General features: G+C 37.4%; 1 protein-coding gene across 1 annotated transcript in view; it reads right to left on the bottom strand.

Moving 5' to 3' along the window:
• HEATR1 (HEAT repeat containing 1) overlaps positions 1–16,467 on the bottom strand; it is a 52,638-nt gene extending 36,171 nt beyond the window's left edge. The window contains exons 1-13 of the mRNA XM_001492085.7: positions 15,365–16,467; positions 14,890–15,063; positions 14,111–14,327; positions 12,098–12,239; positions 10,219–10,320; positions 9,372–9,512; positions 8,488–8,699; positions 8,207–8,340; positions 6,676–6,778; positions 5,616–5,726; positions 5,076–5,193; positions 3,616–3,723; positions 423–518 (exon numbers count right to left, since the gene is read on the bottom strand). Of these exons, the coding sequence (XP_001492135.2) occupies positions 423–518; positions 3,616–3,723; positions 5,076–5,193; positions 5,616–5,726; positions 6,676–6,778; positions 8,207–8,340; positions 8,488–8,699; positions 9,372–9,512; positions 10,219–10,320; positions 12,098–12,239; positions 14,111–14,327; positions 14,890–15,031 (1,626 nt within the window). The 5' untranslated portion in view covers positions 15,032–15,063; positions 15,365–16,467. The remainder of the gene's footprint in view (positions 1–422; positions 519–3,615; positions 3,724–5,075; positions 5,194–5,615; positions 5,727–6,675; positions 6,779–8,206; positions 8,341–8,487; positions 8,700–9,371; positions 9,513–10,218; positions 10,321–12,097; positions 12,240–14,110; positions 14,328–14,889; positions 15,064–15,364) is intronic.
• Positions 16,468–22,993: the final 6,526 nt, after the last annotated feature.

Here is a 22,993-nt window from a genome sequence, read left to right as displayed (position 1 = left end):
GGAAAAAAATATCCATGAGTAAATTTTTACTTGCTTCAAATACATATGGTGCTTGTTACATGAACTTTAAAAATAATGAATTATAAAGAACTTATCTCCCACGAATTCTAGTATAATTTCAAAGTTTTAAGAAAGCAATTTCTTAAAAGTGGCATTTATGAGCCAATTTGCCATGATCCCGAAGTACTTATTTACTACTAACAAAAATTCACAAAGCACTTTTCCATTTTGAAGAACTTCCCTATATATAAAATTGCGCAGTCTAATTACTCCCATGAGCTTTCCCCGAGGCTTAAGTCTGTGGTCTCCAGAGATCAAATATCTCCAAAAATATTCCTGCCTAAAGCAAAGAATCATGAGAGAAGGGCAAGAAAATATTTACAAACAAAATGTGCATTTCAAAGAACAACAAATTCACTCACCTCAAAAGCACTTATGGCCGATAAAACAACATCTATACTGTCATCACCTAATCGGGTTAAAACAGCTTCTTTTATGAAAGACTCATCGATACTCTCCTGAGCAAGAGAAAAAAAATACTAATTTAGATGTTGCCAAAACCTCTTAAGACTTTACACTAGAAAGAAAGCATAGTTTTGTGAAAAGCAGACCAGAACATCCATCAAGGAACAGACTCTGCCCTGGATGTGAACTCAAACACCAGGCACACTTGCATTCAATCAGATAATCTCTAAAGGTCCTTTTTATTTATTTATTTACATTTTTTTGCTGAGAAACATTCACCCTGAGCTAACATCTGTGCTAATCCTCCTCTATTTTGTATGCAGGTTGCCATCACAGCATGGCCACCAACAAGTGGTGTAGGCCCACATCTGCAAACCAAACCTGGGCTGCCAAAGTGGAGCATGCCAAAATTAACCACCAGGCCACAGGGCTGGCCCCTAAAGGTCCTTTTTAGATGAATAATTATTTGGTACAAACATTTCCCGGGGCCAGCCCGGTGGCGCAGCGGTTAAGTGCGCATGTTCCACTTCTCGGCAGTCCAGGGTTTGCTGGTTCAGATCCCGGGTGTGGACATGGCACCGCTTGGCAAAAGCCATGCTGTGGTAGGCGTCCCACATATAAAGCAGAGGAAGATGGGCATGGATGCTAGCTCAGGGCCAGTCTTCCTCAGTGAAAGAGAAGGACTGGCAGGAGTTAGCTCAGGGCTAATCTTCCTCAAAACAAACAAACAAACAAAAACATTTACCAGTTTCCACCGAAAATATTATAAAATATGTAGAATCAAAATATAATTTTTTCATTAAAAAGTTCATCTTGCTAAAATGAGAGCCCAGATACTGAGAGCGCGTAGACTAAAGAAGCAGAACGTCCAGGTCTAATCCTAGCTCTAGCATTTCCCAGCTGACCTCGAGCAAGTTACTGAACCTTTCTAGGCCTCACTACAGTCATGTGTCGCTTAACGACAGGGATTTGTTCTGAGAAATGCCTTGTTAGGCCATTTCTCATTGTGTGAACATCACAGAGTGTACTTACACAAACCTAGATGTTACAGCCTACTACACACCTAGGCTATCTGGTACTAATCTTAGGGGACCACTATCATATATGTGGTCCATGCCTGTCCGAAGTGTCATTATGCAGCACAAGACTGTATTCTCATCTATAAAACAGGGCTAATAACAGTACCTACCTCAAAAGGTTGTTACAGGATTAAATAATACATGTCAGTGCTTAGAACAGTGTCCTACACATAGTAAGTACTACTAGACGTTAGTTGTTATCATCATCAAGATTTTTACAATAAAGACATGCACTGAGAAGCCAGTCTTCCAAAAGAATCCTATTTTTTTAAGTAACAAAAGAAAACAGAGCATATAAACATTCACAGTAACAGAAAACTAAGACTGCTAATTAACCTGAATATATGTCCCTACTCGCAGGTGATGAAAACTAAATAATCCTACAGAAAAAATACAGGTCACTCTGTTGAGAGAGAAAACTAAAATCCCTAGAATTCATAAAACTGAAGTCAAAGTTTCATGTATCAAATGCCACCAAAATTTTCTCAAGAGCTAACAAGTAGCCAAATATCCCAATCTGGAATTCTAGAATAGAACCTAAGACCTATCACTGATGGAGAAGGGAAAATGAAATCAAAGCATGCAAAGAAAGACAACCGCAATTATAATACTGAAGCCTGTGTCAAATGTATACAGCGCCCTTCCCTGAAAAACCAACCAGAACCAGAGGATGGGGAGGAAGGGATTAAGAGTAAAAGAAGGAAGGATAAGAACAGCTTCAGGAATATTAGGAGATTCCAGGAATCCCTTTCTTATTCCAGGCACTGAAATCTTCCTCTTATAACAAACACCTGTAAGCAATGAGTTTAATTATCCAACAAATCAGTAACGCGAACCTATCAGCAATCTGTGAAAGAAACCTAGAAACCTAATTCATGCCACATTGGAAATGAATTAAATAAAGCAGTATTTTTCAAATTTGAGTACTACATCAACCATTTAAAAAAAAAAATTCTTAGAGACCCTAATGTGGCTTTTATTATTTATATACCAATTTAAAAATTAAGTATACCTCCTTAAAAATACAGAAAAATAACAGAAAAATATTAAAAATATAAAACAAAGTTTGTAAGTCAAATATTTAAAAAACCCTGTAAAACCAGTAAAATTCAAATTGAGATGAATTCAATGTAGCTGAAATTAAATCCCACTTATAATTTGAATCTGGTTTTAATTGCCATGACAAAAATTCTACAGAATGCTTATACCACCATGTACTACGAGGAAACTAAACTCTACCACCACTCTTCTTTAGTCCAGAAATTTTCCAGATATGCAAATAGTAGTACATAAGATGATTTTAGACACTATACAGATGAACATTCCTGTTTTAATTATAGTAACTGTAGTAAAATGTATATACAATTAGCACTTCAAATCCATGATCTGAAGGCTATGTAAAAAAATGAGTCTATCTAAAAGTAACTAAAGAAAAATTGTAAGAAAATAATATGAGTGGCGAGCTAATATTGCAAAAATTGTGAAGGGACTGCTTGAATAACTAAAGTTCAGAAAGTACCACTCTTTGAATCACTGCAAAGTCTTTGTAAAATATCATTTTGGTATAAAGGCATTGTTTACAAATTAAGTCAGCCTCTGTACTTACTATTTCGAGCCACCAAAATTTTAAACACAAACACAACTGTAGGTACTGAAATCATGGAACAGTTCTCCAAGAGCAACCATGCTCACGTCCTCAAATACGCTGTTAAACTTCAGACTATCAAAAGCAAACTTCAAAACTGAAAGATTCTCAGATAATTTGTGAACCTCTATAAATTGATCTATAAATTCCAGTTTGAAAAACACTGAACTGAAAAGCTAAACTAATAATCTGCAATGTGGAAGCATATGAAAACAGTTGTTCTTAGGGCATACACAGCTTAACATGGCGGCTATTGGCATGCAAGGTCCTAAATCTTTGTCTAGTATACTCCCATCTGCTTTATTCAGCTTCTCTCTATAATTCCACAATATAGATTCTAATTGGTAGCTTCAATTTCTTATTCTAGATTTATACTGTTCATCTTAAGGATAAAAACATCACAAACGAAAGTGATCTGACACAAACCTTTGATGTTTTCATGATATTTTTCAGATGATTAATGGCCAGAAGTCTCACGGGAGCAAGCGGATGATTCAGACTGAGCATCAAGGAGGTATCAGAATCTGCTAAGAACTATAGGATTCATCACAATTACCACAGGATTTCACCATTAAACCGCAGCCGCACATGATCAAGAACAAAAATCAGAGAAAACCACTCCAAACTACCCAACATATTCATTAACAACCGTCTAATTTCAGAAACCAAAATGTAAAGCAAAATCTTTGTCTCCAGAACATGGCATGAGTTAAAACAGATGAAAAAAATTGTTATTGTTAATGTGGTGATTTCATGTACACCTGTGTCTATATGTAGGTTTAACTTGGTGAAGTAATTCTTCTTTTTCCTTTCTTTTAAAGATTGGCACCTGTGCTAACAACTGTTGCCAATCTTCTTTTTCTTTCCCCCCTCTGCTTTTTCTCCCCCAATCCCCCCAGTACATAGTTGTATATTTTCAGTTGTGGGTCCTCCTAGTTGTGGCGTGTGGGTTGCCACCTCAACGTGGCCTGATGAGTGGTGCCATGTCGGCACCCAGGATCCGAACCGGCGAAACCCTGGGCCACCGAAGATGGAGTGCTCGAACTTAACCACTCGGCCACGGGACCAGCCCCTGAAGTAATTCTAGGAAGTAATTTTATAGCATTTATGTATATCTGATTCCAAAGCGAAAAGCTTCTAAGACAAATCACTATATTAGCACCTAAATGAAAATATAAATTTAAGAAATTGATCATTAAAGACAGATTACAATTCATATAAATGATACAACGGTGACATTCAAATTAGTGACAATTTACTTCATTTATGTAATTAGACTAAGAAGGAAGTCTGTCTATCAACCTAAGACTGGGAAATAAAATACCAATAAAGATGAAAGTCTAATTTTGGAAGAGAAAAATCAAAACAATCATATTTCTTTTCAAAATATTTATTTTCAAGGCTAATTATAAGAACTGCTTAAATGTCTAACTTCTAGTATGAAGATTTACGGTGAGTCACCAGAAAACTCCTGAAGTTCTAACATGATCATGAGATAAAAATCCACCTCTCTTTTCCTAATCGATGATTAAACAGCTATATGTGGCTAGTGAGTACTGCGCTGGAAAGTGCAGATACAGGAGAACCAGAAACCTAAGCGAGGCCCCCTTTTGGTGATTGCTAACTGAGATCATATATATAATTTCCAAACAATATTTCTTCTGAAATAAGTATCACATCCACTTGTTTAAATTACGGTACCTTTCTCCAATTATTCAATTCCTCCCTCACAGCCCTACTTTAGGTAACTAGCAAACTGTTGAAAATCTCATTTCTCCCTGAAACTTTCCAAAGAGAGGAATGAAGGAGCAAATTTCCTTCTGGAGCTCTTTAAATAACCGCAAATATACTCCTAAGTGTGATAATTCCCCTGAAGAAAAACTTACCTGATATTTTCCTCCACTTGTAGAAAGAGAGATAAATTGGTGAAAAATCTCTTGTTTTTTTAGGTCTGTAATTTCCTTTAGGCGTTCCTCTAACACAACATCCAATGTTCTGGGATATCTGGGAAGAAATTAAAGAGTTAACTTATTATTCTTAATAAAGTAATTAACTACACACACCATACAGGTATAAAAGAAAGACACAAATAAAATTTTAAAAATTACTGAGACTGAGACTTAAAATTTTAATAAACAGTATATGTAAAACCAAATGATACTGATCAAGTTTGTTACTATGACCATTCCAACATCAAAAGTCTCTCTGTAGAAAAATTATACCCTCTACAGTCCCCACACAACTCTTACTTTCTCTTATATTTCAAATATATTTAAATCCTATATCTGTCCCTTCCTGAGGAGGGAAAAAATAAAGACAGTCACTTTACAATTCAGTCACTACATTAAGATGTGACTTGTGAATCATCTGTTTATAAAACAAGAGGTACACATTAAAAAAAACGCACAAACACACACACGACTTACTTGCTTTCTAAAAGTCTGATAAGGGGAAGAAACTGTTCATTAAGCAAAGATACTTTATTAGGATCAATTCCTTCCTGTGAACTGTATGAAATATACTCTTCAAAAAGAAGGCTGCAAAACAAAACAAGTATCAGCAGACATGAGAGTTACGATTTATTGAGTACCTATTATGTTTTGGGTGCTTCGGGAATATGACCTGTAACTGTCATACTTCTACAGAGTAGAAACTATCCTTATTTTAGAGATACAAAACTAGGGCCAAGGGGTCTTATAATTTGCCTGAGGTCAAATCAGAACAGCAACAACAGCTAACACTTAGTGCTCACTACTGTGACATAAAAAGTAGAGCAGGGCTTTCAACCCCGGTCTAATTCCAGAGCCCAAGCTCTCAACAGTGCTTCAGGTGTTTACTCTCATTTAATTCACAAGCCAACCCTGTGAGCAAGGGGCACAATGACATACACCAGCAGACAGGTACCCGCCCAATTTTACACAACGGCAAAACCAGATCCAGGCAGTCCGACCTTCAGAACTCACTACTCTGCTCTCCTGGAAACGACAGAAGCAGGATTCAAACCTAGGTGTGACTGCAATGCCCATGTGCTTTCCACTGTATCAAGGTGCCCAGTAAGTAAGAAAAGAAAACGGAAGGCTGAACTACCTTTACAGAGAGGGAAGAAATAATAAATAATCTAACTTCACACCAACCCTCAGTATTAAGTTTCTAATTGATATTTACTGAATGCCAACTGGGATGTACTGTTTTAGGCATTTTGGTCCATTTATTCACAGGAAACTCTAAACAGCCACAAATTACATGTAGCTATAACCCAAATTTAGCTTATCAACTTTATACAATCATGTATAAACACCAAAAACAAGAGAAATTACTTTTTTTCTATTGCCACAGTTATTGGACTAAGTACTTACAATTAATAAAATGATATAGACAAAGCAAGATATAAATTATAAAGGGATACTGGAAAACTGACAACCAACCCCAAAAAGTATATAAGCCACAAAAATACAAATCAAAAGCATGTCAAAAATAATAGCTTACCTAGCCAACAAATGGTCTAGATTGTTCTTCAGTGATATATTTCTAAGTATAGCTTCTAAGTGTCTCCTGTAGATTTCACCATCCATCCCTTCAGTTTCTTCTCCTTAGTATACAACAAATTAAAATCGATTGGGGAAAATTTCTTTGCATGCTTACACTATTGCATTTATTTATAGCAGATATTCTTTCTATATAACTCACTTTAAAACATATACATTGATATCAAGCTTTTTACCTAGTTCAAAAGTGTACTCCACCTATTTAGTCTTTTACATTTTTCAAAGCATTTCTGTATATACTACCCTCATTTATTCTTTACCTGAAGTTCTCTATATTTTTAGAAACAAGTATTATCATACCAATCTCATGAATCAAACACAAGTCAAAAAAACACAGCCTTTCCCCAGGTCCCAATACAAGTGGTCAAGTTGGGACCCAAACCTAGATCTCAATAAACTACATCTGAAAATAAGCTAAACTTTCATCTTACTACCTCCTTACTCAACCAACAGCTGTCATCTACTCCAGATTTGCTATAAATATATGAATCAGAGTTGGCCCTGCCTTCAAAGACTGGGATCGCATTACCCATTGCCAACAGAATAGAAAAAATATCCTTTCATTTATGCTAGTTATGCTTCCAAAATGCATGTTCAAACCAAGATTTGGTTAAGCACACCTTATTTTCCAATAGACTGACATAATTTTAGAGACGTCTTTTTTAGGATGTCTTTTTTTTTTTTTTTGAGGAAGATTAGCCCTGAGCTAACATTGGCTGCCAATCCTCCTCTTTTTGCTGAGGAAGACTGGCCCTGAGCTAACATCCGTGCCCACCTTCCTCTACTTTATACGTGGGATGTCTACCACACCATGGCTTGCCAAACAGTGCCATGTCCGCACCCAGGATCCGAACCGGTGAACCCCAGGACGCTGAAGTGGAATGTGTGAACTTAACTGCTGTGCCCCAGGATGTATTTCTTAATTCAAGTAGCAATAGGACCAAGTATTTCTTTGTTGTCTTTGTGTAGTTATTGAAGGGTAAAAAACACATAATGTAAACAATCAATCTTTTGGCTTTTTTTTTAACTTGGATTTTTATACATGAGATTTTCTTGGTCCTACATTTTCAATGACTCAAGGAAGAAAAGCTTTTTGGCAACTGGGTATTGTGAACGAATCACTGACGTTCATTATATATCTAAATGAGAAGGGAAAGTTTTACTTGATAACATATTTTAATTGTTTTAAAATAATTCCATAGTCTTTTTCAGGCAGAGACTGTTTAAGAACACATATTTAAAAAAAAATAGAATTCTGAGCATTTCACTCAATTAACAAGGATCTCTCTTCAACTAACTTGCTCCCCACCCCAAATGTTTTTCACATAAGAAAAACAGACAAATTACGCAAAAGCAATTGAATAGTAGAAACTTGAAGTATCTTAAAGCTATTAACAAAGGTATGGTTCCTATTTTGAGAGAATCAAATCTTAGAAAATAAGTTTCTGGACACAAAATGTAAAACCACATACCTGTAACATGATTAATGATGGAGACAACCAGATGCGGAAGCATGTATCGCAGAAGAGGACTGATGTCATATATTTCAGAAATCCCATGAAGTATTGTAATAAGATCAGGAACATTACACAAGTGAGGAAACGGCCTTTGAAGAAGCAGGTATGTAAGATTATGACTTTACAAGTTAGACGATGAATGGCAATTTAAAAAAATAGCATAAAATTTATCTTATAAAAAAATTATTCAAAATAATCTCATTCATCTCTAATTATTATTTCTCAATTGTACGTACTTTTTCCCAAGGCTCTCTGGCTTCTGCCTCTGCAGGAGCACTATCAAGCAACCTAATCCATCCTTGATCAAAGAGGGAATTTTGGTCAACGTTTTGATGATCTGTGAAGCCAATGAATTAACGAAGGTATCTTCCATTGTCACTTTCACAGAAATCTGACATATTATCATGTACGTTGCAGCTCTATAATCTGGTAAAGATGATTTCAGTCCCTAAATATTTTTAAAAATATAAGGGAAAATGATAAACTATATTATTTCATTCTACTTAAAACATTGCTTTACCTTGAAAAATTAGAAATATCATAAACTAGAAATTAATAGAACCTAATTCACACTGAGAGTCAACCTCTCCTCAGGAGTGAAAAATCAAGATGTTGACCCTTTCTCCCTAGCAGACATGGAGATGACAATTCTCCTGGATGAGAGAAGGATCTCAGTAGGTCTCCCAACTCACACATCCACTAGACATCCTAACAGTACCTCTGTGGGGAATCTGGAAGGTGGGAGGCAACAAGGCACTTGGGAAGAAGAAACATTAGACACAGAAATCAATGCAAAAGGAATGATAAAAGAGCCTTTGCCTTGAAGAGATTTTCTAATCCATCCTCCTTCCAGTGAGGTCACAAGATGGCCAAGAAGATAGATCTGGTATACAGTGGCAGGTCAAATAGCCTTATTCTTAAGGAGCCCTAATTAAGATCCTAATTAACTCTGGTAAGTTTTTAAGACAAAAGAAGTTATTTTTTACCTAAAAATTAAATCTCATCAACCATCTGAAATAAACTGTCAGTTTTAAAACATTTACGTCTAAGCGAAATTTTCAAAAGCAAGAAAATTCCTTTAAGTACAAATTAATCTACTTTACACACGAGCAGGGCCAACCTTTTGGATATATGGAAACAGCTTGGCGACTATATTGTCTGATATGTCCTTAGCAGTCACCAGAGCAGACACGATGGTAGAAGCATAAAAAGTTAAAAGCACCCTCAACTGAGCTGAGCTCCCAGGATACTCAGCAAAAACCTGGAACAACAAACACAAACACATTTAAGAGTGAAAGACCAAGTATAAAAATGTTTATAGCTCTCGACTACATCAGGCTGACATTTTAAAATTTTTTTGTTCTTTTTCAGGGAAGATTTGCCCTAAGCTAACATCTGTTGCCAATCTTCCTCCTTTTTTTTTTTTCCTGCCTCCTCCACCCCGCCAAACCCACAGTACACAGCTGTGCATAGTTCTAAGTTCTCCCAGTTCTATGTGAGCCGCACCCCCAGCATGGTTACCAACAGACAAGTGGTGTGGTTCTGCACCCAGAAACCAAACCGAGGCTGCCGAAGTGAAGCACACTGAACTTTAACTGCTAGGCCATCAGGGCTGGCTCTTGACATTTTAATTTTTACCATATGAAACTTTAAATAAATAACAAATTCAATGGTTCAATTAAATACGGCAAGAATGACATTTTTAGATTGTCTTTTTAAACTATTTAAACAATCACTATAAATAGAATTTGGTAAGGAATAGAATAACTTATTTTTAGAGAAAAACACCTTTGGTGACGAAAGAGTGATCAAACCACTCATGCTCCTAAACAGATCATTTAACAAAGGGAACTTCTTCAAAGTACCATCCTTACTAGGGAAAGCCTTAGTATGCTTGCTTTATTCAGAGCAAGCAACCTTCTAATGAAACTACACATTCATGAAACAATATACCACTCACCACTCACCTTTACAGATCTTGTTACCAGACTACAAATGAAATCCATGAATCCAAGATCTTTGTAGCAGTGGGTAACCAGAGTTCCTTTAGCCAAGGGCACTCCAGATTGCTGTTATAGACAGAAAGAACCAGGTATTACTCAGGACATTCATCAACTGCTCATCAGTTTTAAAGTGTCTACCATAGTAACAGCTTTATACTGCTGTAGCTCATAATATAAAATATAGCCTCTCCTTATAACTGGTCATAGAGACGAGATTACCACATAAAATCATGCAAACTTCAGAAATTCAAAAGAGAACGTTAGCAGTGAGGGTGGAGGTACTCAGTGAAAAATGCTTACTTATCATGCATTGCATTTTGACATATATTTATCTAAATCTGGACTTTCTAGATTCTTAGTAACTCCACTGGTTAGAGTTGGCTTTTGAGCCAATGTGATATGGTTTTGTCACTGCTTTACAATAACGCTAGTAATAGAAACAGACTAGGAACCCGGCCAACTTATACTATTCCCACTGCCTAGCACTGTGCATGGTATGTACTAGGTGCTCAATAAATATTGGAAAATCAAGGAAAGGAGAATTTGAAGTGACCTTTAATAGGTGAATGGGGTTTGGACACCTGAAACAAGTGTGTCTAGGGAGCAGCAAGATCTGTGTGTAGACCAGCGGAAAAAATGATCTTGATGCGGCCAGCCCCGTGGCCGAGTGGTTAAGTTTGTGCACTCTGCATCGGTGGCCCAGGGTTCACTGGTTTGGCTCCTGGGTGTAGACCTACACGCTGCTCATTAAGCCATGCTGTGGTGGCATCCCATATAGAAGAGCTGGAGTGACTTGCAACTAGGATAAACAACTACGTGCTGGGACTTTGGGGAGGGGGGAAAAAAAGGAAGACTGGCAACAGATGTCAGCTCAGGGCCAATCTTAAAAAAAAAGAGACCTTGATATTAACAGTGAATGCTGAAAGGTTTGATAAGAAGCTTTATCATAGGTTGGCCTTCTCTCATTAAACATTCTTTAGTTCAAGTGCTTTACATCCAAACTTTTAAACTTCTAATTAAAAATTCCCATTCCTTTCTTTTTAATAATTCTGATCATTGACCTCACTATCATCACCCATAAACTTAACTCTTTCCACAGTCCCGCAGATCATTAGCCTGCTTTCATCCCCATTTACCCTCCTCCCAGCCTGAATCGCCAGGCTCAACATTCAGTAAAATTCCTACTAACAACATACATCTACTTCCTCTACTACATGTGGCAAACAAAGTGATAACATCAAGTCAATTGTTTTACTACAAAATCATGAAAACATGTTATCTGATCTTAGCCAGACCCTTCCTGTAAGGGAACTATCCTTTTATTCACCTGTAAATTAATTCCTAGCATCTTCTTTACAACTTCAATAACTTCCCAAAGTCCTTCAAGTTGTCCTTATCCTTTTAATTTTGTATTATATCTGCTTTTCTTCACCTCCAACTTTTTTTAAGCTCTTCAGTTCCAAAATTTAAAATGCCAGACAGCATGGTACAGTGGAAAGACATAAGCTTTAAAATCAGATCTGGATTCAAATCTTCTCTCTATCACTTTATAGTTATGTGAACTTTGGCAAGTAACTTAATTCTGTGAGCCTCTCCTCAACTGTAAAAATGGAGTTTTGTGAGAATCCAACATAACATAATGTAAATTGTCTAGCCTGATGTCAGGTACTAAATAAAAGCCAGCTATTATTCATAATTGTTTCAACTGGAAATTAGGAAATAAAAGCGATGGAGGTAATACTTGGACTACTCTCAGGAGCACTAATGACTAATGATATCATTTTTCCAAATTATATCTCTTAAGACTTGTAATGATAATAAATGTGTCATTCAACAATCATACCTTAACTGGCAACAACCAGAACCACTTGTGCTTTGAATTATTAATTTTTAGAAGCTGTATAACTCGCACAAATATTCTTGTCTCGTGGTATGGCAGAACACAAGCAATGAGGCTATCTTGATTATAAAGATGGATATGGAACCTGGAGAAAAAGCAAACAACTCAAACTGACACAAAACTTATAAGCACTTATTTCCTTATGTGTCCAAACTGTATTATCAATGAGCTAAAACTACTTAGAATGAGTATCAGTGAGAAGAACCACACAACTATAAGCAAAACACAGAGCACTTAAACATAAGCCCTCTACTTTGCACTAAAGTACTCCTCAACAGGGTTCTGCCAATTTCTATGCAGCAGTATTTTTTAATATTCAATATCAAAATTTATATCCCATTCCCTTCCTCTCAACTTTTTAAACTTCTTATTACATTATCACACTGTGGAATGGTTGCAGTCAAAGCACCAGAAAAGCAACTGGCCATCTAGGCAGCAATGCTCAGCTTCTCTCTATGCTCCAAAGTTCACGTTCCAGACTCCTCAGCTTACCTAACTATCATAATTCTGAAACAAGAAGACTAATTGAAAAGAAAATCACATTACTTTCTTTGAATAATAAAAAAATTATCAAATTACAACCCTATACAATTTGTCCATGAACTTCACAAAACTTGGTATTGGTCCCTCCACCTAATAACATAAGACAGATTTATTAATTCTGTCAGATACATTAAATCCTTTCTAGCCTATAAGACCTAGCTCAAATGCCTTTTTCAAGGTGCTCTTCCGAATTCTGCCAGTCAAGTCCCTCCTATGTCTGTCTAAACTCTCCTACCTTTGATCTGTACCTTTCTTGGAAGACCATACCACTCTGCCTTTTACTGGTTATAAATATGGCTTTAGTATTAGCCAAGATGTTACTTTCGCCATGAAGCTTTCCTCAACTACTTCAGGCAGAGCCACAGCCCCAAACTTTGCAGACGCCTTTATTACAGCGTTTATTTCAAAACAGTAACGAAGGGTGGCCTACCCATCCTTGTACCTAACTTAATGTTTGCTAAATAAATAAGTTACATGAATAAGTATATGCAAAACCAAATGCAAGGAGTACTCCTTATATTACTGGTCTATTTGGGGAATATTAAACGTTACAAGACAGAGGGAAATATTACAGACTTGATTCTTTTCTGTCTGATGAGTCTAATGTTCTGATAATCAGAAGATCCAAATTAAATTTATGTTTTCTCAGTGACTCACTTGCTTCCTTTGCCCCTATGTCTCCAATTAACGAAGTAGAATCTTCCTACTTTTAAAACATATATATGGGAGAAAAAACAAAAACATGTAAGCTGTGACATGATACTAATGTGAAGCTAGTAAGTGAGGAAATAAACTAAGTAAACTTACTGAGACAATCTCCAAAGTGGATGAAAGATCAGCCCTCGGAAACAACCTTGTATCTCAGCTCACTAGTTGTCTGACCTTAATCCTTCTACAACTGTTTTCTCAACTATAAAATGGGGATAATACATGTATCTCCCCATAGGAATGTTGTGAGCATTAAGATCATGTATGCAAAGTGCTCACAATAAAGCCTGGTGTATAAATGTCCAATACACATTAGCTATTATTCTTTTTCTTAGGTTATGGTATTTCAGAGAATACTATTACCTTCTTCCCAAACCACTGTTTTTATTTTGGCAAAAAATGAGTTTAATTATACCCTTTGCCCCAAATGTGCAGTGACAACTTGTAATGGCAAAGTGACAGGAGCTCCTCAGAACTAATGAGGTTAGACTATTTACTCAAAATCTTCAGTAGTTCTACTTTCCATATGAACAAAAATGAGTTTCATAGTAGAAGGGTATGCTTCTCTCATCCAATAGACACTGTGTTAACCACTTAAAATATATCTCATTTTTCAGCTTTAAATTGACAAATGTTCTCATTACTTAAGTTTTTAAATGATCAGAGTTGTGAGCCCACAATTATTTTTGTAATTCCATTTGTTACCTGTGAATCAACCACTCCAGACACTTCTGTGCCGGCTTCAGCAGGAAGTAAGGGGACAGGTGAATAAGGAATAATGAAATGTTTTCATCCAGCTGCTTGTTCACTGCTTTAGTCTGAACGCTGCGCTCCAAGGTTTTTGCTAGCTGGCTGAACAATGGTGCTTCAAACTGCTCAAAGGAAGGATCGATTCCAAGCAGCTCTTCCAGGCCAGTGCATCCTAGGAAAACACCAGTTCATTGAACAATTCCCTGTAAGCAAACTCATCTCACCCCTCTTTTATGGTTTTACTTATTTCTAAAAATCTCTGAACTCTTTTAGTATGTATAACCTTTAATACCATCCCAAACACTGATTTCTAGTGTTCAACATATAAAACAAATCACATCTCACCAACTAGGAGAACAGAAAGTACTTCCTGGCAGGAAAGTACATTCCTTTTTTTTCCTTTTAAACATCCCCCACAATAACTAGGCCAGTCCTCAGGGAAGACACCTCCTCCACCCCAGCCACTGACTACAGCCCCTTTGGCTGTTCGTCCTCTCTATACATTAGTTGACCTCCCGCAGCTTGTTTGTTCGTCTGTGAAATTCAGATCCCACTGCCTACACACATCTCAAGCATCCAGCACAAGGTTGTTATTCTCTTCATCTTAACGACATAAGTCAATAAGTCAGAAACTGCTAAGGAAGAGGGCGGGCCAGAAGAGAAAACACGAAAATACAGCAACATCCAGAAAACAAACGCTTCGCAGAGCTTTTCTAAGTTGAAGAGTAGCTCACCGATAGCAAAGGCGGTGTCCCTGTCGATGGTGGCCGCTTCCTTGGGGTCAAACAACAGAGAGGCAACTTCATCTCTAGACAGGAGACTGGGATCAGTTTGAGGGAGGGCGAGTCGTTGGAGCTGCTGGGCTAAGGACGTCATCTCTCAGGCAGGTGAACTCCTAAAAACACAGGCTAAGAAACATGACCACTGTGAGATGTCTACAAAACTACAGGATGGCTTTAGTGCAAGAAGCAAATGCCTCACGTACGAGCAACTCTCCTGTGCACTCAGCGCAGTCGCGGACAAATGACCGGCTGTCCCGGGGCTCGCGGACTCCGGAGGGGCAAACACTGCAGCAACAGAGTTACCCACTGATTACAGCCCCTGGAGCCGCCCGAGGCTTTCTTCAGCCCCGACTCCGCAGAGACTCGAAAACGCGTGGACATCTTACCCTCCGTTGGGATACCGCCTGGATCCACAGCTTCTACTCACCGGGAGCTCGACGTCGTGCAGCTCTCAGAAGCCAAAAACTCTTCACAGCAGCTCCCACATGTTACCAAAAAGCCCAGCCCTCGCCCGGAAACCTAGAGCACGCCTCAGGGGAACTTCCGGTTTCGGGCACTACGGCAAGAGAAGAGGTACAAACTTGCCGGAAATACGACAAGATGACTCCGCCTCCCTGCGGCGAAGCCCCGCCTCTTTACCACGCCAGGCTTGGGGCTCAGGCTGTGGGTTCCGACTCCTCCGCTAGGGTCCAGCCGACTGCGCCGTGCCTTGTGTCTGAAGGTTTCAGTTTCTGGGCGGGCCTTTCGTGAACTTTAAGGATCTGTAGCCGGAATCGTCCATCTAACATACACTTATCCAGCTTTTACTATGTACCAGCAGCATCGAGTAGTGGATAAAACTATGAACTGTGAAGTCATGTTGCCTCGTTTAAATCCCAGCGCTAGTGCCCCTGGGCTGTGTGAGCTCCACCGAATTATTCCATCTCTCAGAGTTTGTTACCTCCTCTAGAAAGTGAGAACGGGCTGAAAATTTCATCTGATGAGCTGCTCGCAATGCTAGCCGCTCAATGAATGCTGGATACCACCGCCTTGGAGCTTGGGGGCGTCACTCCACTTTGTATTCCTGGAGGACAAGTACTGTGGGGTTTTTGCTCTTAAAACTAACTTTGTCGAGATATGATTTACAAACCAGATCACCCACTTAACAGTTCGATGAGTTTTAACAAATGAGTATGTAGGTGTCACTATCTCCCCAGTCAAGACATAGAAAGTTTCTATCGCCCCCCAAAATCTCCTCTTGACCCTTTGCGAGATGCCCACGCCCCCTCCCGGCCCCAGACAACCATTGGTCTTCCTAGTGACACTATAGATTAGTGTTGAGGAAGACAGTCCCATATGGATATGCCACAATCTGTCCCCAAAGCAGTGCGGTATGTGATACAAATGGGGTGAACTGGTCTCTCCAAGGAGCTGCACGGGACGCAGGAGTGACATTGGATATCCTATCCTTTCTTTGCTGGATGTATTAGTTTCTCTCCAGAGATAGAGCTCTTCCGTGCCAGGGTGTCAATCTTTCAGTAACCTTCTTCCCTGCAGAAGAGTGGAAACACGGTTACAGATGTGGGGGCTCTCTTCTTCTAAACTCTATGCAGATTTTCTCCTTTTATTAACACAATCTTTTGTTGTTGTTTTGCTTTAACAGCATTCAAAACAACCAAAGAAATCTCTCCAATTATTTTTACGGTTAATAATCTTTTTCATGTGGTGTTGATTGCTTGCAGAGAATAACAGGATTTTTAAAGTTCTGGTGGTATCTATTTCACCCTTAGAAACATCTGCCGAAGAAATTTTTCTGTTCTTATGTGTCCCGGGAATTTTACTTTTATAAAAGCAATCAGCTTTGGGGGAAATGATAGTAGTAGTAAGATATGAAAGTAGTGAGAAATGAAAATCAAGCCTATTTATCCACAAGACATATTTGCTTTTTTACTTAAAAAAACATGTTTTTAAAAGCTTTATCAAAGTGAAAATAAAAAGTGCTGCAGGTATTTGGTTCAACTCTTTCTATGTCAGTTTCCATGATATATGGCGCCATACTGAGTTTTACTTTGGAAGTAAACTAGGAAAGTACGAAGAAAACAAGTCAGAGATTCATAAATATAATTTTTTTAAAAAGGCTTGGTTTAAAAAAATAAACCAAGATCTTGAATTATATCTTTTTCTCCATTTTAAAAGAATCCTTTGGATATATTTGTTTTATATTTGTATACATATTTGTATATATGTTTTCTGGCTTTCGCTTCCTTGGTTTTTGTGATTATATGCCCGTCTCCTCTTTGATTATTCAGTCGAGGACAAGAACGAACTTACTTTCTCAGTTGTTATTTGAGTTTAAAATATCAGTTCTAGCTCATATGTAGCTCTGCAGTTCTTCTAGATAATAATCCTTTTCATGACTTTTGCTATTTTACATTCATTAAATCCATAATTTTAGCTATAATTGATACATATTTCTTAAAGCAAGGATAAACATTCCTTTCAGAGATGGTATTTTAACCATACATTCTTTTATTTGATGGGGGATGTTACATGGTAGAGTGATAAATTCTACTCCTCATTTCAATCACTGTTCACAGCAAGGACTCTACCCAAAAAAAAGCAAATTTGTAAGAGTTATTTGAATAAATTAGTTGTTTTTTAAAAGATATTCTCCTTCCCTCCCCCACTCCTTTTAATCCGAAGTACAGATAACCTTGATTCATTCCATGTGCACTTTATACTAGTCTAGGTATATGGGGGTGAACAAGACAGCTGAGGTCTCTACTCTTGTGGAACTTACATTCCACCAGGAAGAGACAGGAAATAGATAAACCAGAAAACCATCAGGTAATGTAGTAAGTGCTCTGATGACAATAATCCAAAGTCCTATGATAGGGGTGACAGCGGGAGGGCATTGTTGGTTTGAGTGGCTGAAGAAGGACTCTCTGAGGAGGGAACATTTAACCTGAGGCCTGAATGAGAAGTCTTGAAAAAATGGAGCTCATTCCAGATAGATGGATCTTGATGTTTGCTGCAATCACAGCAGAGCTTCTTTGTGCCCATCAGATATACCAAGCTTGTGGCTTTTTCCTAGCACTTATCACTACCTGAAATGATCTGATTTGTTTATCTATTTCTTTCTTGTATCCCCTCACTAGAATACTATCTTCCTGTGGGCTGACATGAAGCCCACCCCTAAGATTTGTGGAGCCTAGACAAAAGTACAAATAGAGACTTACCTACTGTCGGTCTAAATATTTAAAAAGTGTAGCTCAACTTAACCCACTGTTAACTAAGATACATTTATAACCTCCAACTTTGATGAGTAACCATTTACAATGGCAGAATAAAAATGTTTTCTTATAGCTGAAAGACAGCAAAATGTAGAAGATGATAGCACTTTATTATTATTGCACCTGTCTGCGTACAGTGTTGATCGGCTGATGATTTTGGATGAATAATAAAGACGTATAGAGTTAATACATTTCCTATATATTTAGCCCATAAAATTTTGCCTTCACTTCAGCAAAATCATCAATTAAGTTGTTTAATCCAGATTTTCATGAATTGTTTTCTATTGACAAAAATGATCAAAAAGATTTTAAAATTAATTTAATTGTATTCAAAGAGTACGAATATATTTTCATAAATTAAAAATTCAATATACTATATTTATTTTTCACTTGTTTTCAATAGAATTATCTTCTCAGAAGGCAAACTACAGATTATTATTTATATTTGTCATTATAATTAATGATAAAAATTTTAATAAAATTAAATAAAGCTAATTTTTGTAAATATTTTTACCTTATTAAATATTTTCATAAAAAATTTATTCACAAGTTTATCATCCAATGTCCGTCTAGTTGCCAGTGTAAAAAATCAATATCGCCCTTCATTCATGTTACATCTATGTCTACCTATTTTCAAATTTGAGTCACATAAACTATTTAATATTGTTAAATCATCCTCAGCCACCACATCAATTGCTGACAATGCTATACTGATACATGAGTACCTCCACAACCATAAATTGGAAAACAAAAGAAAACAAGAAATTACATGTTTGCAACTAGTTAGAAATAATGCTTCATTATGCAAAAATCTATTACATTCATGCAGGCTGAAAGGAAGAGCGTGACAAGTTAACCAATTTGTCTTTTCTCTTACCTAAGAACTTCCACATCAGAATCCTCTGTGCGCTCTGAATCAGTGTCCAGAAGCAGTGCAATCCACAAACCTTCAGAACGTCCCAGCAGGGTTGTCTTTTATTTAGGACACAAGGGGAGAGACCTGATTCCCTGAAGCTTAAAAGCATAAGTCAGAGACTGGATGTTCAGACCTATAGGTGAGGCTACAGTAGTGCTAAATGGAAGATATTGAGGGACGGGTTCCCACATTTTTTAGCAAATTTATTTTTTATGTATTTGTGATACACAGGGTACAGGCCTAACCCTGGTCCAAGGGTAGTGTTGAAAAGAGGGCTTTCTCATTTGTACTACGAAACCCCTGCTGGGAAGTAACATGCCTGGGATGGGTTGGCAGTATTTATTAGCAGAACAAATGAATGAATGAATGTAAATGTGTGCAAGCTCTATCTGTTCTCACTCTTGTTCAAGAAACATATATAAGAATGCAAGTAAATGACAGTAGCACTCTTACAGAAATAACTTAGAATTATTCTAACTATAACAAAAATAAGTTATTGAGAAACTTCAGAATTTTATTAGTAGATTATTTGCATCATATATTACAACTGATGAGATGCTATCTACTTGACACTATATTTATTGATGAGAAATGAAATAGGATGTATATAATTAGCAATGTAAGTTCAGCATGTGAAATCTACATTTTAGTCAAGCACCAGCAAATGAGTTCAATGCCTGAGAAATTATTTGTTTCTTCATATTGTGTCCCAAATAAAGTAATTTACATTATTATGAATTTGAGCACTTGTGTTCTTGTCATCAAAAGTACAATTATTTTTCTAGTTATTTTGACATGCACTTGTAGGGAGCTGGGAGTTGAAAAAAAATGATTTGGAAATCAACCAGAGCAAGTGCCTGGTGTATCTCTGGAACCAGCAGAGGGCTCCAAAGCATTTTTCCTGAGCCCCAGAGCGCATTCAGCTGTAACTTACGTGGAGCAGCAGTTTTCAAACTTTTTAAATTTGAAAAGTGTGTACAATTATATAAAAATTGGTTCATTAAATCTTCCATATATTATAAAATGAAATAAAAAATAACGCTTTTAAATGTTATTTAGAGAACCACAGGACTTAAAAATGTTTAGATTTTCTTAGCAAATGGGAATTATTTAAAATCATCTTTTTTTTTTCTTTTTGAGGAAGATTAGCCCTGAGCTAACTGCTGCCAATCCTCCTCTTTTTTCTGAGGAAGACTGGCCCTGAGCTAACATCCGTGCCCATCGTCCTCTACTTTCTATGTGGGACTCCTGCCACAGCATGGCATGCCAAGCGCTGCCATGTCCGCACCTGGGATCCAAACTGGTGAACCCTGGGCCGCCAAAGTGGAAGGTGTGCACTTAACCACTGCGCCACTAGGCCGGCCCCTAAAATCATCTTTTTAATACACTAAATTGGAGGTGTGGGTGGCCTGAATCTCTTTCTCTCCACCCTGCTCACCTCATTCTAAGTTACTTTCCATTGAACATCTGCCACTGGGAGATTTTTGTGTTGAGGATAACAACGAAGAAGCAAAGAACGGAGAAAGCCAGTAAGGCGAAATTAATAGAAACAGGATGACGAAGAGTTATCAGAAGGAAAGTTTGGGTGGTGGCTGGAGGGGAAGGACTTGGCTTTATGTAATCTGGCTTTGAAAAATTTAGGATAGAGAGAAGAGTTTTGGGGATAAATTGAAGAGAAGAGCAGCTCCCTGAGTGAGATGATATTAGATAGATAGAGCATAAATAGAAAAATTAAAATTTTTGCTTTGTGTTACATTTGGATTCTCCCTTTGGTGTTCTTAAAAGACTTCTATGAAGGTTTCAATTTATTTTCAGTTCTATTTGGGAACCAGACTAATATTTCTTATAATATAACTCTATGCTATGGCTAGTTTCAAGACCCAGCAAACCAGTCTACTTTTATGTGGATTATTGAAGTATTGTAAATAAGAGACAAAAATGCCATTCTTTTCTTGTGACGTGATTATATACCTGGAAAAGCCAAGGATTCAGTTCTAAAAGCAACTGGATACAGGATGGAATATAAGAAACTGGATAAGTGCAAGTATGTGCACCGACACATACATGCATGTGGTGTCAATAACATTTTATCTGTAATTATAGGAAAACAAACTGACAAAATAAAGGCCTATTTCCAATAGCAAAACACAGGCTCATAAAGTACTTGAGAGAAAACCTAAATTTATAAGATCTTTATGAAGAAACTATAAAACCTTATGGAAAATTAAAATGAAAGATTTGAATGAGTGGAGAAGATTAGTAGCTGTATTATGCTCCTGAATAGGAAGACAAATATTACACGAAATGTCTATGGGCCATCCCCAAGTTAATTTACATACTTAATTCAGTCTTAAGGAAAATCCCAGAATGTTTTTTAAAACTTGACAAAATGTTTCTTAAATGGATGTAAAAGAATAAGTACAACAGAATATATTTAAAAATTTCTCAGAGGGACACAGTGGAAAAATTTAACAAGGAAGATTAGCATTATCTGATATTAAAAATATATGACAAAGCAGCTGCAGGTCAAAGGGTATAGCTCTGGGGCAAAAATAGACAAATAGATCTCCTGTACCAAGAGCTAGACCAGAAATAGACCTGATATATGTGAGCATTTGATATAGTACAGGGTAAATATCAAAAGAATCAGGGAAGAAAATATTCAGTAATTGATGTTGAGGTAAGTAATTTGGGTGGAGTAAAAAAAAGTCAAAATAGATATTGACCTCAATCCATACACAAGAATGGATTCCAGAATACCTAAAGAAATTATAGTTCTGAACAGATACAGTAACAGGGGCCAAATTTACACTCCCAGTTCTCCAAAAGTACACTGGAAACAACCAAAACAGGGGTAAAATATATGAAAAAATGATTTTCAACACACTGTACATCAGGCAACTAAGTTACCAGTGACCCCAGAGAAGCATGAAATAAATGAGGTGACCCCACAGTTGCCCCAGTTTGCTGCCTTTGGAGAATCTCTGACCACAGCCCAAGGAGAGGAAACCAGGCAGAGCACTATGGATGCTCTGAGTTGAACAAAGGGAGCTAAGAGTCCAGGGAGAACAAGGCAGCTAGAGCTAGAAGAAGAGAAAGCCTCAAGGAGAGAGAGAGCTCTGGAGATCTGTAGAGGGTCCTCCTTGAGTACTGGTCAGGGCTTGCTTGTGAGGAAACTGCTAAAGCTGAGGAAAGAAACATCGGAAAGGATTAGAGGGAACAATCTCCACATTGCACAGGGCCAGGAATAGAGCCTATTCCTACCAGTGAGGTGAAAACCTTGTGATTGGGTAGAGTTCACAGAAGGGTTTTGCCTCAGTAGAGGGGAATAATCGGCCCTAGATTGAGTACTGCTCCAGTCCCACCTACCACATTTCAACAGCAGGACGTAGAAGATAAAACTGTTTCCAAGTAACCTAACCGCATTCCAGAGAAAACTCAAGAATGTCTAAAGGAATACAAACATATCCATCACCCAAAAAGGTAAATTTCACAGTGTCTGACGTCCAGTAAGAAATTATGAGTCATGCGAAAAAGGAAGAAAACACAACACGTAATAAGGAGAAATGTTGATTGAAACAGAACTAACACAGCTGTTAGAATTAGCAGACAAGGACAATAAACGATTGTTATAACTATATTCCATAGGTTCAAAAAGTTAATGGAGACATGGGATATTAAAAAGACCCATATTGAACTGCTAGAGAATACTATGATGTATGAGATGAAAAATATGCTGCATGAGATTAATGGCAAAGTAGATGTCATGGAAGAAAAGACTAGTGAACTTGAAAGCATAGCAATACAAACGATCCAAAATGAAACACCCAGAAAAAAAGAGAATTTTTTAAAATGAAATTGTTCCACC

The sequence above is a fragment of the Equus caballus genome, chromosome 1 (genome assembly GCF_041296265.1).
Source record: "Equus caballus isolate H_3958 breed thoroughbred chromosome 1, TB-T2T, whole genome shotgun sequence".
Taxonomy (NCBI): Eukaryota; Metazoa; Chordata; class Mammalia; order Perissodactyla; family Equidae; genus Equus; species Equus caballus.
This window is presented reverse-complemented; position numbering and strand designations above follow the sequence as displayed.